The sequence below is a fragment of the Hippoglossus hippoglossus genome, chromosome 1 (genome assembly GCF_009819705.1).
Source record: "Hippoglossus hippoglossus isolate fHipHip1 chromosome 1, fHipHip1.pri, whole genome shotgun sequence".
Taxonomy (NCBI): Eukaryota; Metazoa; Chordata; class Actinopteri; order Pleuronectiformes; family Pleuronectidae; genus Hippoglossus; species Hippoglossus hippoglossus.
Window position 1 is genome coordinate 4,499,796 of NC_047151.1, and position 15,228 is coordinate 4,515,023.

At 39.5% G+C, this 15,228-nt stretch overlaps 2 protein-coding genes across 4 annotated transcripts in view; both read right to left on the reverse strand.

The window, feature by feature from the left end:
- LOC117760701 (testis-expressed protein 2-like) overlaps positions 1-1,578 on the reverse strand; it is a 33,739-nt gene extending 32,161 nt beyond the window's left edge. The window contains exons 1-2 of one of the 3 annotated variants that reach the window (XM_034583943.1): positions 1,277-1,578; positions 701-790 (exon numbers count right to left, since the gene is read on the reverse strand). The gene's annotated coding sequence lies outside the window, so the exon portion shown is untranslated. Of the gene's footprint in view, positions 1-699; positions 791-1,270 lie in introns of all 3 variants that reach the window. The other 2 variants (XM_034583950.1, XM_034583958.1) reach the window with 2 other exon arrangements.
- A 684-nt stretch (positions 1,579-2,262) lies between these two features.
- Positions 2,263-4,516, reverse strand: LOC117760721 (myeloid-associated differentiation marker-like). Its single transcript, XM_034583970.1, has 2 exons — positions 4,150-4,516; positions 2,263-4,117 (listed from the first exon to the last, which is right to left on the reverse strand). Exon 2 carries the CDS (start codon positions 4,082-4,084, stop codon positions 3,179-3,181), a length of 906 nt encoding a protein of 301 aa, XP_034439861.1. The 5' UTR covers positions 4,085-4,117; positions 4,150-4,516; the 3' UTR covers positions 2,263-3,178.
- Between the last annotated feature and the right edge of the window lie 10,712 nt (positions 4,517-15,228).

Below are 15,228 nucleotides of genomic sequence, written 5' to 3' on the forward strand. Positions count from 1 at the left end.
GTATTTACCCTAGAATGGGCCCTTTATATTGAAATTCTTTATATTTACATCAGGGGGGGGGTCCTCTAGGCCACCATGTTTCTTGTAGTAGTCCAGACTGGACAAACTAAACACCCTTTGAGTTTTTATGACAGCTGAAGGCTACCACAGGTTGTCTTTCATGTTTGGAAGGGGAGGGTGAGGTGAGGGGTGTTCAGCTGCCACATGCAACTTCACCACTTTATATAACTAAATTCTACACACTGCAACTTTAACCCTTAATCTACATTAGTAAAATGTTTCAATAAAAAACAAGTATCTATATTAGCTCAAGGCCTCGAGTTCTGGGACATATCAACATGACAGTTACTGGAGGCCAGGTTTCTTGAGATCTAATCTCCCAACATAATTAGCATTGTCTATGCAGCTACATCCCTCCCGGTGACTGACAAAGATGCCAAACCTGTTGTTTCCCATGTTATCTTGCGCATGTCTCTCTGGGTTTTTTAGGAGTACAACTTCATATACAGTCTAATACAAAGGGATTAAGCTTCCCTTTGATTTGATAAAAGCCTTTTTGATTTTGATTTGTCGTCATCATTCTCCTGAGCAATGTCTGCCCCTTTACTCGCTCCCTGTCTATCTGGACTTTGCCCTCACTGAGGTCATTTGCAGCCCAGGGATCAATAATGAGTTCAGCTGTACTGGTAAAGTGCTTACCTTGGATCCTCACTGCCATCCAATCCAGCCTGGGACTCGCATCTGCTTCTGAAGAGTCAAGTTTCACATGGCCATGATGCTCAGGGGGCTGCTAAGAAACACATCATCAGAGAGAGAGAGAGAGAGAGAGAGAGAGAGAGAGAGAAATCATTACGGATGCAAATGTACTTAAACGTGTGGACTAACAGTATAAAGGGAGTGTATTTTCTCCTTGTTTGTGTGTAGCAAGCTACGTGATTTCAGCAGTAGTTTACATGGGTGTTGTTAAATCGACTTATTGGCACGCTAACGCAGTCTGAACAGAGACTTGTCAAGTTTAATGGAAACAAGCGACCAGTGAAACCAGCCTGTCTTGTGATGCCAGTGGGATAACAAGCTAACGACGTTAACACAGACACTTTTTTTTAGCATTTATCAGCTTAAACATGACTACATATGAACACACACACACACACAACTTCAAGATTAGAAAGACTCGCTGGCAATACATTGAATCGCAGATGTAGTTATTAAAGTCTAAGCTGGACGAGGTCATTCCGCCAAACTGCTTCAGGAAAGGGGGACAGGGGTAGCTTACCGTGGCGGCGGGGTTTCACTTCAAGTCTGGAAACGACGAGCAAACACTGAACTTCCGAAGCGAGTTGACGTTATTTTCCCTCGACACGTTCACGTCTCGAGTCACTTCCACGTTCCCACTAGTTTCGACGGCTCGTGTCCGCGCGCAGCCTGTTGACAACGGACGAGCCAGTTCCTTAAAGACACAAGGCTGGAGTCTGCCCAGGCCTGAGCAATCGAACCAGAGCCCGTGCGGTCCCGCAAGTCTAGCCAGGCCATCTATTTTTCCGCACAGCTGCTGACCACGCCTGGAGCAGACGGAGCAGATGAGGCAGATGTGGGGAGGGCAAACAGTGTAAAATGGAAATATGTGAATGTAATGTGGCACAGCACGTTTTTCCTTATCTATTGAGGAAACGTCAACAGTCCAGGGGGTTAGGTCGTGTTTGTGTAATGCCGCTCAAATGTGATAGAGCGAATGAGCCCCTTTTAAAAGACTGACAAACATATTAGATTAAATAAAATGTGATCTTTCAATGTGTAGGTTAATTGATGCGATGTACATTCTCAACACCAACTCAAATCCAATAGAGGTAGTGAAAAAAATAATACCCCCCCCCCCCCCCTTTCAATCATGCTTGCCTTGCAAACAAAAATATATCAATATAGATAGAATATAATAAAATGTGATCTTATTATGTGTATAGGTTAATTGGATAGATACGCATTCACAAATTTACAGCAGTGCAAATCTAATACAGGTACTGAGCCTTTTTTCAATTAAGCTTGCCTTGCAAACAAACAAATATATACAAACATATTTAATTAAATTGGTATTTTGTTCGGTTGATCCATAAGTGTATATAAATATTTATACTTATATATATATATATATATATACACATATACATTTTTCCGTTCCGTTCTTTTGTCCCTTTTCCTTCTCTGTTTTCCTTTTTTTTAATAATTGATGAAATCATCAATATCATTAAATTAATTTAAATTAAATTAAATTAAATCTCATAATGTGTAGGTTAATTGGTGTGATGCATATTCATAAATTTAAAGCAGCTCAAATCTAATAGAGGTAATGAGCCCTTTATCAAACAAGTTTGCCTTGCAAATGTATGAGTGAAAGATTTAATGAAAAAAAACATATTTTGATCTTCTTACATGTGAAGGTAATTGGTGTGATGTGTAGCTTATCCGTGGTATACATGAAAGCTTGATATGATATATTTGGTTAAAAAACAATTAATTGTGGTTCATCTCAGTAGGAAAATATTTATTATGCTCTTAATGGTAAATTTAATCTTGTGATTTTAATAAATCTGTTAATAAGAGTGTTGCCATCTTTTGTTAATGATTAGGAACTGTTCCAGCCAGATTGAAGCTAATGTAAGCCTGATTTGTAATCATTGTATGATCTGATCCATAATGTTTCAGTGATATGACAAATTTTTATCAATAATTGAACTTTTCACTTCAGTTTTATTCACTTTAGTATAAATTCAATTATTTGTCATAGGCTCAAAGTTTGTAAATTCATCTTTATCATCAGCTGCCACCAAAGTTCATACACCTCATAATTCTGCTTATGAGTCAGTGCACCTGTCAAATTACCCAGGTTTAGTGATTGCTGAGTATGTGAGCCATAGCTAACTCATCTATAAATGTCATACAGCTCTTTCACATGTCAGTCACGGTGATCAGATATATAAATCTCTTTGTCTTTAAGCCTAAAATATAAACTACTTGTATTGTCTTACAAGTCAGAGAGAGTATTTACACAGCAATGTTTAAGAGCAAAATCATCTATTCAAATTGACTTTATATATTCGCAAACACATGATTACCTCACTGAAAATCTCAGGACTATACATAATCAATATCACATACAGTGCATTTAATGTGATTAGTTATTTCAAGAATGACCCCTGTCACACAGTAGTTTAATGGAGAAGGCAAAGTCAACGGTGTAAACTAAGAGTGTAACACTGGTAACAACTGTTTCCATTATAACCAGCTGAACACTATAACTGGAAATACTTTCTTTTTCTCTCAGGTGCAGGATCTCAGTAAAACAAATAACTGTGGCCACCATGTAGAACAACACCCCAGTCAGATTGAAGCCAGTCATACATTTGTCAAAGGGCAGGAGACATCGCCCAGCACAGTCACCTAATATTACAACCACTGTGACAAAACAGGTAAGGACACAGATGGCATATATTATGCTGGTAACCCACACCTGCCAATGGTGTACCGAAGGAGGCAGCACACAGACCACCTCCACAACCAGGACAATCATCTGACAGCCTCCCCACAGCTGGAATATCTTGAGGAGACCAGGCATGCTGCCCATGTAGCCTCTTTGTTCTTGGGCTTGGTTGCGAAGAATGTAGGACTCTGAAGAGTAGGCCAGGAAGGTGAGACAGGAAACCACAGCCGCTGCCACAGAGCGCGGTGACAGCTTTTGGTGATCCATGACGACCCACGGGAAAAGTACAGAAGCGCTGAGGGACATCAGTGCGCCTAACAAGGCCACCGTCACAGTCAGGTTTTTCCAGGAAACCGGGATGAGGTTGTGAAACTGGATGACGCTGAGGATGTGAATGAGGAGCGTGAGGGTGAAGAAAAAGCACCAGGTAAACATGCAGTAGATCCTGAATGGGTTGAGGTGTTGGCAGCGAGATGAATTTTTGTTTAGTTCCAAAGGTTCTAGCGAGGACACGAGACTGAAGGTGGTACAGCTGGATAAGACTGCCCATGTCCGCACCAAAAAAAGTGGACTGGTGAAGTCTTTGGTCTCAAGTATGATCACCGGCATCGTCACAGAGTTGAACTGGCAGTACCCACGAGGTGAGATAGCATCAGATTTGTCAAATAATACCTCAGTCTCCACTCTGATGGATGTTTTTTTATTCTTGTGGTTTAAAATGTTCGGAAGACTAGTCCAGTAGAGTCCACGGAAAAAACCACCTCAGACAAATCTTAAAAAGAAAAAAACACTTCCTCTCTATTCTGTTCACCAATGCTCCATCCTTTTCCACTAGCAAAGTACAACTTCAACATAGTAACTCTTCACTTATATATATTGGAGCCCTGCTGCTGTCAAAACAGGTCTCGCCTACTTCCTGTTTGAGGTTGCAGTACTTTCAGTCTTACTGGAGGTAGGTGCAAATGACCACATTAAAAAACAAATGCAAACAAAGCTATCTGTCTCCCACTCTTGATTCTCGTGAAATGTTGTTCCCTTTTCTCTAAGGTAATAAACTGCAACCGGTTAGTGCCCTCACAAACAGTTTATGACTTGACCTCACCTCCTGACAGCATTAAATATGGTCATAGGTCCTCTTGCTAGTTGTTTACAAGGTGCATATGTGTAGGATATGATCAGTTGATTTGTTAAATGCTGTAAATCTAGTAAGTGAAGTGTTGCTAAGAGGATCTATTGGTGGGTGCAGATCTGCTCTTACCTGACGGGGACCAAAAAAGCATCTTGTTTCCACTTTCTACTGATAATTTGAGATTCTTGAATTGGAAATAACTGTTTGTTTTTTTTATCTATGTGGGTGCCTGTGGAGAGATGTTAGTCTTTTATTTTGTTCAATGTTCTTACGTGTGACTACTTTTGTCTCAAATGCATATGGGTGTACATGTATCCGTCTACAATATTTCCAATTAATAAAAAAATGTGTGTATGTTTGTGTGCTTGCTTGCTTTCATGTGGTAGATGTGAGTATGAAGTATATCTGTGTGTGTGCATGTGTATTTACACAAGCACAAAGAGTCTTCTAAGGATTCCAGCCAATCACTTTGCCTCTGTGTATCAGCACACCTGCTCTCTGTGTTATAAATAGACGGTGGATGCATCAATTCCCTTGTGTCGCACAGCTCAAGTTAAAAAACATGGGTTTTCACAGAAGGGAGAAGACACACTCCACATAGACAGATGAGAGCTGGTAAACAGAGGTTGTCTGTCGTTGTAGGCTCCTGGCTGTGAGGTGTGTGTCAGGGGTTTGTGTTAATCTGCATTTAAAGTCTAATCTGATCTTTTCTGTAGTTCAGCTAGTAGTACATTACGAAACAGGTTCCTTTAAATATGTCACAGTGAAATCAATGGAGATCCATTTAATTTATTCATTTGGACAAAATGTTTCTGTACATCAAATTTAAATTACATTGCTGGAACAGTGGTTCCTGTTCATAGCAAAAGTTTTTCAGATTTTAACCTTTAGTGACCAAATTGATAGTCAACGACCATATCGTTCCATTGCTCAGTTGTTTGTGTTTTGAACAAAAATCCAGCAGGAGGAAATCACATCTATAATACATTTGAGTCCTTATTCACATATGTACATACATGTCCCCTTGTACAGACAGAAATCTGTTTCCTTTTATGTAATATCTCATAATATATATTGTCTCTTCAGAATTGGAAATGTATAAACTTTAATTTTCGAAAAATTCATTACATTAGAACTGTGGTTGTGAAGGTGAAAATCACAATATGTTTACTGTAATAAAATTTGATTTTTTGAAATACTCAATAGAGTTGTGTCGGTCACTATCCCTACATCAATAATGACCCAGTCTTTTTTAAAGTAATCTCTGATATCAGTATAGTACATGGTAGTACAAAGTAGCAGTAGTCCTGTTTGTACATTTGCAATTCAAATTAAACTCTCTGCCATGGCAATGCAATAGAGGTTTTTAGTCTTTTATGGCCAAATTTGAAGTGGATGTGGTTAGCCTACTGAGAGGATATATAAGCGTTATAGCAGTCGTTTCCTGTTGCCATGAGATGCCGCTAAGATTAAGACTGAATATTTTCATGTAGTTATGTTCAGGCCGCAAGGCTTAACAGACATGTGAAGTTTAATACAGATTTGACCTGCATGTACAGGCCAGTTGTACTTCCATTCTCATAAAAAAACAAAAAAACATTGAAATTCCAAGCCATGCCACAAACCTACTATTCAATGAAAACTAACAATATTGGCCATTTAGCATTATCAAAATCTTATAGGTAGACTGACATAAATTTGAAGCCAAACAGATGAATGCCCAAGGACGAGTTTGTCAAAGTGCAAGGTGTGGAAATGACAAAAAATAGACCAAAATTGGACCAATAAATTCAAAATGGCAGATTTCCTCTCTGGATTAGGGACTGGCACAAAAAGGCTCTTCTATAAAGTCTCGACCTAATAGACAAGTCTCCTGAATTTCATACATCTAGGTCAAAGTCAAAGCAGGGTTAGTTTTTAAATCTCTAAACTGTTCGGGGGCGCCTCAAGCCATTTTGCCATGCCCATGCCTGAGTACCATATAATACATAATTTTCACCAGACCGGATGTGTGTGTAACGTTTTGTGAATATGCAAGCATGTGTGGGTCCTCAAAATGTGTTGAAAGAAACAAAAATTTAGGAAACAACAGAGTCCATGCACCACTGCAAGGACCCTGATAACTTGTTGGAGTAATGCATAGAAAATAAATCAATAAACATTAAAAAATCTACTGCAAAATAAGGATTTCTAATTTCCATAGAAGTCCATTATGATTATACAAAAGTGTTTCGGTACTGCATATAAATAATCGAGTAAATAGATTAAATCAAGATTTCATAAGAATTCCACACATCAGTTACATATATAGTGTACTGTTAGAGATTGTGTGGTCGGATTCTTAGTTGGTATGCATCTGCAAACTTGCAGCAGTGAAAGAAAGCACAGTTTCAGTATGTGACAGGAAGTCTGCATGGCATGTCTTGAGATCATAGTTCGTTCCTGCACATATCATTTAAAATATTCAGTACATATAAAGATAGTTTTGCCGTGTTTCAAGTTGGAATGTGCCTTAAAACAGAATGCTAGGTAATTCTGCTATGTGATGGTCAAATAATTTATTACATTTCAACATTTGCAAGAATTTACCATTAATATAATCTGGATCTGTGTGTGTGTGTGTGTGTGTGTGTGTGTGTGTGTGTGTGTGTGTGTGTGTGTGTGTGTGTGTGTGTGTGTGTGTGTGTCTGTGTGTGTGTGTGGACAAATTAACTCAACACATTGGACAGATTTTCTCCAAACTTCAGATGATTAACTGCTGAAGCTGATTGGTCAAAGTTCAAAGGTAAAGGTCGACAAAGGTAAAGGTCGACAACAAAAATTCAAGATGTCTCTTGATCCTAAAGACACGACCTAAAGCTCATTAAAATAAAAATAAAACATTCATGATTATATGGTAGGAATGGCTTCATCATGACATCACTATGATGTGGCACTATTACAATATTAATATTATATATTAAATATTGGGTTATATACAGCGTGTGCAGGGTGTACATTGCCCCTAAGATGCTATTAATTTCCATACATATCAGTTACACCTTGACCTCAAAATAACACGATATTTCTATTATATAAAATCAGTAAGACTCGTAGTCTGTGTTAATGGTTTTTTAACAAACAAAAAAAAGTCTATAAAGTAGATTATCCAATTTATTTCTCACAAAATTGAATATACGGATTAAGTTTGAGGGATTGATAATGAGTGCTTATTTTTGCACACAAAAGTTATAGAAAGAGTAGTTAGACTAAAACTGAAAAAAATCCTTTTCACTTTAAATAAAATATTCATCCAAACATCAAATTCTTATTCTGTCATCACCTTCACTACACTATGTCACATTAGCACCTGATGGACTGAGCATGAATATCCCCTGACTCTACAACAAGGACCACATATCTAGTGTGGCCATAATTGGACTTATGGAGACTCACTGTCTTTTTACACAAATCTAAACTCACCAAGAAAATCACTTCCATTAAAAACTCTGACCTCCACTAAACTGTCTGTGTGACCTCACCTATCACCACACAGTCCCAGCAGGACGGCAGTTTGACTTGGTATTCTGATGCAAAGATCCCTTTTGTTGGATTTGTGACCAATCATCTTCAACACTGCATTTTTCTGGACCTATTTCTCCAACTGTTGCTTCAGCCCGACCCTTTCAGGATGATCACTTTGCAGGATGGTGTACAGGGGTGTTTATTTTGTATCGGACAACATCAGATGTGTTTGTAAATGAGTTACACCAGTTATTAGAGCCTGTAATTCATTGGCCAGAGTTTTACTTCCTCTTTTCTTGACATGGTTTTTACTTGGCACTCACAGTGTCTGTTTGCAAAGGCCTCAAGTGGCGAACAATGCTTGACCTCTGTGTCTGACAGTCCATTAACGGTTACCTTGTCCTGACTGCTTTTATTTCTCCTCCTAGAAACATTTGATGTAATGTGTACCATATGTGTTGAATGGATTGTAATATAATGACTCAGTTATATGCGAATGGGAACATACTTTTTGAGTCATTACGTTACTCATCCAATCTATAATGAAAGAGACATTCAGAGTTTGTATTATTGAAACGTTTTTTTATTTTCTCCATGTCATTTTAACGCTCAGGTTGTACATTTTCCCATACAGATGGCAAGGCTGTGGCAACACTGCTCCTGTGCAGGGCATGGAGTCCTCTGTGGTTGTTCTCCAGTGTAATCTTCATGTGTGCAGAGGCTGAAACATTGGCCTTGACTTTCCTGTAGACCCCCCTGACACTGCTGGGGTTGGGGGTCGCTATGGGTCAAGGTGACTGGTGGTGAGTGTTAAATTGATTTGTGTGAATGGGCCACTGTCCACAGGAAGCTGCTAAATTATGGTCTCTTCTCCTGCAGAGTAGAGTGTGCAACAAGTCCTGGTGCTAAATATGATGTCTCGGGGGCCATGTTGGAAGGTCAGGGGAGCAGTATGCTAAATCAGTGGGGTGGAGGTCAGCTGCTGATTATGAGATGGAATGATGAAAGATAATTTCACGTAACACAAATTGTTTTTTCACATTATCAATTTGTTATGTTTTGGCTTTTGTGAATAATTCTGAATATTTTCAATTTGTCAACTTAGATCACATATGTTTGTGGAAAATAGTGTTACATGTAGGCAACATTATCTGTTAAAAGCATCAACAGAGACACCATATATGAATGCCTTGCTGTTTGCTATTTTACTATTTGCTGTTTTTTGTATATTTGCAGTAATCCTAAGTATATCCCCATAGTTGAGTAACAAGTCAGCCATTGGTAACATGACCAGATAAAATAAATTAGTTCCATACAGGACTTTATCCCTGCACAACCAAGTGGGGAGCTATCGAGTAGAACTTTCAGTACTTATTCAAATATGGAAATTCCATGCCAAAAGAGTACCAGATTATATATATATATTATAAAATTACTTATTTGATCTGTATACACTCAGAACTCAAGGATTAACATTGCATAGTAACTGCTGCTGAAAGATCCCCCAATCACTAACCTACATGCCCTTTCAGTTCCTCTTAATATTCTCTAATGGAGTGTAACGGATGTAGCCTCTGTATTTCTGCTATGATTAACCTATGATGAACCTTTGGAAGTTTTGTGTCAGTTTTCTGCTGTTTTAGACTCAAGACCAGACATTTATTTTTATAGCCATGTCAATGGCACCATCTTCTGGTCAAACTGGGACTCCATAGATGAAGACATTGATATTCTACCTACCAGTTATGTATGATTAATTCAAAAGATAAAGATAGTTTATCCCAGTTTATCCTCTCCAGCCTCTTACTAAGCTGAATGCTGTTAAATGCAACAGGGGATAGAACTAATTTTGAAGCAAGATGTGGCCAAATCAAATTCAAGACCACAAACTGACAGTGTCAGGACTTGTTTATCAAGGAAGCAGTACAGACCACTAGTGCAGACTTGAATCCGGAAATTTCTTTCAGCATATATTGTACATACTTTTATTATTTTTCATATATTTGAACAGGACTAACACTTATGATGACTGCGCTCTGTGATCATAAGTAGGTTGCTTGTGAATTTGTCAGGGCCCAGTGTGAAGTTTTTTTTAGGAACTCTTACTCTTAAGCTGTTTTCAGACATGAACTCTCGAGGAAGTCCGCAGAATTGTTTCCAACTTTCTCCAGAGTGTGTCTTTCACACATGAACAGCAAAACAGGAGATTCTCCGGTCAGACGTGTTCACAACTACACAGAAATCTCTGGAGTGTGGTTGTGCAACAGACAGGGGCAGGATGTGACGTATTAATTCTGCTGCAGTGATCTTGTATTTTTGTCAACAGCCCATCTACACCGGCGTCGGCCCTTATCACCAAAAACTCTATTGACGTCTTGGTCTGTGGCTTCTACATTATGGTGCTGCTTTTTTTTTTATTCTGAGAGATTTGTATTTGCTTTGGGTTTTCTTTTCTTAGTTTGCGTCAGTCGCATGCTAGAAACATCCTCAGCATGTCCAGTCCATTTAATCCTGGATCTTCTGCTGTGTTCTTACATCTCCACGGTTTTACTAGGGGGCTGGTGAAACTCCGCTGAAAGTCCGGAGCCTCTCACTCTGACATTTGTGTTCACACATACAGCTTCTCTGGAGAATGTCGGGAGGTTCTCTGGAGTTCTGTGCATGTCTGAAAGCAGATTTATTGTCACTGCATCGCTCTGTTTTTTATATAGGGATACGTCTTCAAAGTTAGGGGACAGGTTTGTTGTTTTTTGTGCACAGTGCACCCTGAGCTACATATTTTAAGAAACTCCATATTTTGCTGCAGGTTACTTTTAGGCCTGAACACAGTTAATCTATCTATCCTTCCTATATTTATGAATCCCTTTCAGGTCTGTAGGAAGCTGGAGTGTGTCTTAGTATGTACTGGATGAGAGAAAGGGGCATGGGCATGTGCACAGGCAATAAAGGTCATCAGTCTATGACAGGGCTAATGTTTACTGACAATTTTTTTGCCTGAAAGTAATATAAAGCCTCTAGTGTGTCAAAAGACTGGAAAGTCGACCTTGATACCCCTGCTGCCACTACTGGTGTTGAAGGTTCCGTGAGAACCTTTGGCAGGAAAATGTCAAAACAAGAACACTGCACCTTCTTTCACCAATCTGTCAACTAGAACGTCGACAGGTGAGTCGTGAGCAGATGTTTGTCGTCCTGTCATTTCTGAAGTAACAGCAATTTAGTCAAAAGTGAAAAATTAACCGAACTATAACATGGGAGCGAATTAACATTGTTGTGGCTGCAGTGTCTGTGCTGCACAGCTACAAACTTGCAAAAATATGCTCCACTGAGCTTGAATCGTCAGTTACCATCTGTCCTTTTCACCTTAAACCGAGACGTTCTATGATAATATGATTGACACCTTACAAGTTACATCACTCAAGTGTTTCGGGAGGTGAGATAAAGGGCATCACTTCCATCAAGATCTGCGAGGCAGCCATGAATATAGACTGTGAAATGAAATAGAGACGGAGGTGAAGGATTGTTTGTCAGCCGAGCTCATGATTTGCTAGGGGCATGAAACAGTACTGTCTGGAAACTAGGAGAAAGTTCGGCTCTGGTCAACATTTCAGTGTGTGTGTTTGATGAACAACACAGAGGTCATTGGTGGAAATATGAACAGAGCTGATATCTCTTTAAAAGTGAAACCGTGATGAACACTTTGTGGTGGAATAATCAGTCTGGAGAGTGAGCTGGTCCCTATCTTGCTTTTACAATATTGTTTTTCAGTGGACCTCTAACACCACACCCAAAAACTAAATGGCCTGCACAGCGCTTTTCTAGTCTTGATGACAGTTCAGTTGTGCCATTAACCCACACATTCATACACTGCCACCAAATCCATCAGTGGCAATAGGGGCGCAGTATCTTGCCCAAGGACTCTTTGGCATACTGAATCGGAGAGACTGGGATCAAACTGCCGACCTTCTGGTTAATGGACGTCCTGCTCTACCTCCCAAGCCACAGCCGGTGGGTTGGTTAAAGGTTGGTTAAAGGTCACTAAAAGTTTGAGAGTGTTTGTTGGGGAACATCAACATCCCAGTCCCCAAGATACTGTCCACTTATTTACCACTTATTTTAAAGTTTGCAGTTTACATCCTGAAAACTCCAGAAACAGTTGGTTCCCTGATCATGCTGAATTAAGTGACGTCTGTCATGGATTTCTGTCAACAGGCAACCATTCTGAAAAAATAGACAGCCTTGTGTGAAAACACTGGAAGAGGATTGGTGTGAGTGTGTTGTTTCAGCTACCACAGAGACAATAATCTGAGAGGTCCAGTTTGATTTACAGATCTGTGAATTTGACGACTGAAACACTATACTACATTTTTTCTTGAGTTGTGAAGATTGCGCCTTACACAGTAAAATATGATGTTCACATTACAAATTGTTCCACAACATATACTGAGATAGTCGAGTATTGTTACCCTCTGTATTGCACCCTCATTTAAATGAATTAGCAGGATGTGTTTTTACACCAGGCTGAACATGACCACTAGACCAGTACGATACATAAAGCTGAGATAGCAGATTTCTAGAACTCATCTTACTGTTCATTTTAATACTGGGAGTGGGTAGTTTCCTGTCAATGCAATATTCTTTTAATATTACATGTGGACATTTATTATGTTTCAATATCTTATTGAGGTAAAATGGTATAACATCATTCAAGGAGAGAGCAAGCATTCTCATCTCCAAATTTAATAAGGAGGCGATCTATACATGGTGGTGCTGTTAAAGCAGGTTTACTTCCTTTTTGGAATTGCAGCAGTGCTTTTAGTCTCATTGCAGGTAGATGCAAATTACCAAAATAAAAAGCAAGAGCAAACACAGCAATTTTATAAATTGTCTCAGTCACATCAAGACTTTATCTATTAAATGGCCGACAGTAAATTACAAGCATCACAGGTGAATACTGGCAAATCAACACGGCCAAGCAGAAACTGTGCTGCTACAACACAAAAGAAAAGCTGGGGTGAACACAAATCGATCTCCCTCCCACTCGTGGTTCTCGTGAAAGGCTGTCATTTTTTTTCCTGTGGTACCAGTAATAAACCAGTGTGGGTACAGGTTGTTCTTACTTTGCCACCGACATGCTGCCTCTTCTCAAACTCTTTGACCTCACTGTTGAAGTCATAAAATGTGTTCTCTCAATAGCTGTTTACATGTTATTTGAAGCTGTATGAGGTGCATTTTTTGTCAGGACAAGCTCAGTTGATTTGTTGAGGGCTGTGGATCACATGAGTGAAGTGTTGTTGCGTTGATCTGTTTGTGGGTGTGGATCTGCTCCACCCTCAGGGGAGAATAAGCCCCTCGATAACACTTGGAAATAAGCTTGAATGGAAATGAGAGTTTGGTTATCTGTGTGGGGGCCGCAAGCTTTAAATTTCTGATTGTCTGTATGTATGTGTTCATCCTCATGTGTGTGGATACATTTGTCTTCTTGTATGCTTCCAGGCATACATGCGCCCACCTACAATCTCATAAGGTTTGATGCACAGTATATAGATCAATGTATGTGTGTATGTTTGTGTGCTAACATGTTTTCACAGGGCGGATCTAAGTGTGTGTGTGTGTGTGTGTGTGTTTACACAAGCACAAAGAGTTTTCTAAGGATCCCAGCCAATCACTCTGCCTCTGTGTATCAGCACACCTGCTCTCTGTGTTATAAATAGACGGTGGATGCATCAATTCCCTTGTGTCGCACAGCTCAAGTTCAAAAACTTGTGTTTTGACAGAAGGGAGAAGACACACTCCACAAAGACAGATGAGAGCTGGTAAACAGAGGTAGCCTGGCATTGCAGACTCATGGCTGAGAGGTGCGTATTATTTGTATTCCTTTGCCAACTCTTTATTAAAACAAAAAACAAAAAAAATGGGAAAATACTCCAGCAATAAAAACTAAAGCTGATACAACTTCTCTTTAATTAGATATAGTTTCGATTTTTTAATTATTTCTCAATATATTTAGAATTCTTGTGTAGAAACAAGAAAGGTGTCAGGAAACTTTAAACTGATGTTTCTTTTGCAAGCAACTTTCTTTGTGTTTTCCAAGTCTCAGAACCTTTTAATAAAAAGGAAAATGGAGGGTTTTCCTGCTCCATAGTGGATGAGAAGCAGCTATCTCTTTCTCTCCAATGTTTATGTATACCATGTTTGGGGGACTCCACTTTCCCACTGGGACGCTCCATTTGCTGGCTGTGCAGGTGAGTAGGTGATCCAGAGACAAAGCAAAGACAAAACAGGGTTAGGGCAAATCATGCAGGCACAGAAAACCGGACCGAACAAAGACTGGCAAGAGCTCGGACAAAGCAATGATATTACAGGAGCAGGAAGCGGTGGTCATGCCCTGTCATCAGTACACACTCATAGGAGAGAGGGAGCAGAGTGGGGACAGGGAACAAAAACATAAAACAAGCCAAAATCTCACAATCCCAACAGTCTGCTGCTATTGTGGAATAATGAAGGAGCTTGATTACCTCCGCTATAGGAGGTATTGATTTCATCAGTGTTTGTTTGTTTCATTATTCGCAACATTACACAAAACTACCAAAGTAATATCCTTTAAATTGTTTGAACAGGTAGGTCATGACCCAAGGAAGAACCCATACAAGTTTAGAGTGGATCCAGATTAACAGGTGTTTTCTATACTTTCATTGATTTATCAGACCATTATTTATGAATATTGATGAAAAAAAATTTGCCGTTTTTAGTGGACTAATATTTGTGTGCGCAATTTGGTGCAGGGTTAGGGGTTAGGGTTATGTATTTTCATAAGGGGACTATTAGGCCTTGGAGAAGATGTGCTCTCTATTGAGTGTCATTCTAGTTTTGAGTTGACATTAGCTGCTTTTAGATCTTCAGATCCCCAGGAGATCTTCCAAAGGGGCTGTATGTGTCAACGCAAATGTCTGAGTGAGAGCCTGGGGACGTTCTGCGGACTTTCTCCAGCTGTGCCCCATGTAAAAAGTCCACAGAAAGTCTGGATGAGCTGATGTGAGAACAAAGCAGGTGATCCTCCACAGGATTGACCGCAAGCCAGAGGGAGTGACGTGATGTTTTTAACACGCAACAGAAACAAAAA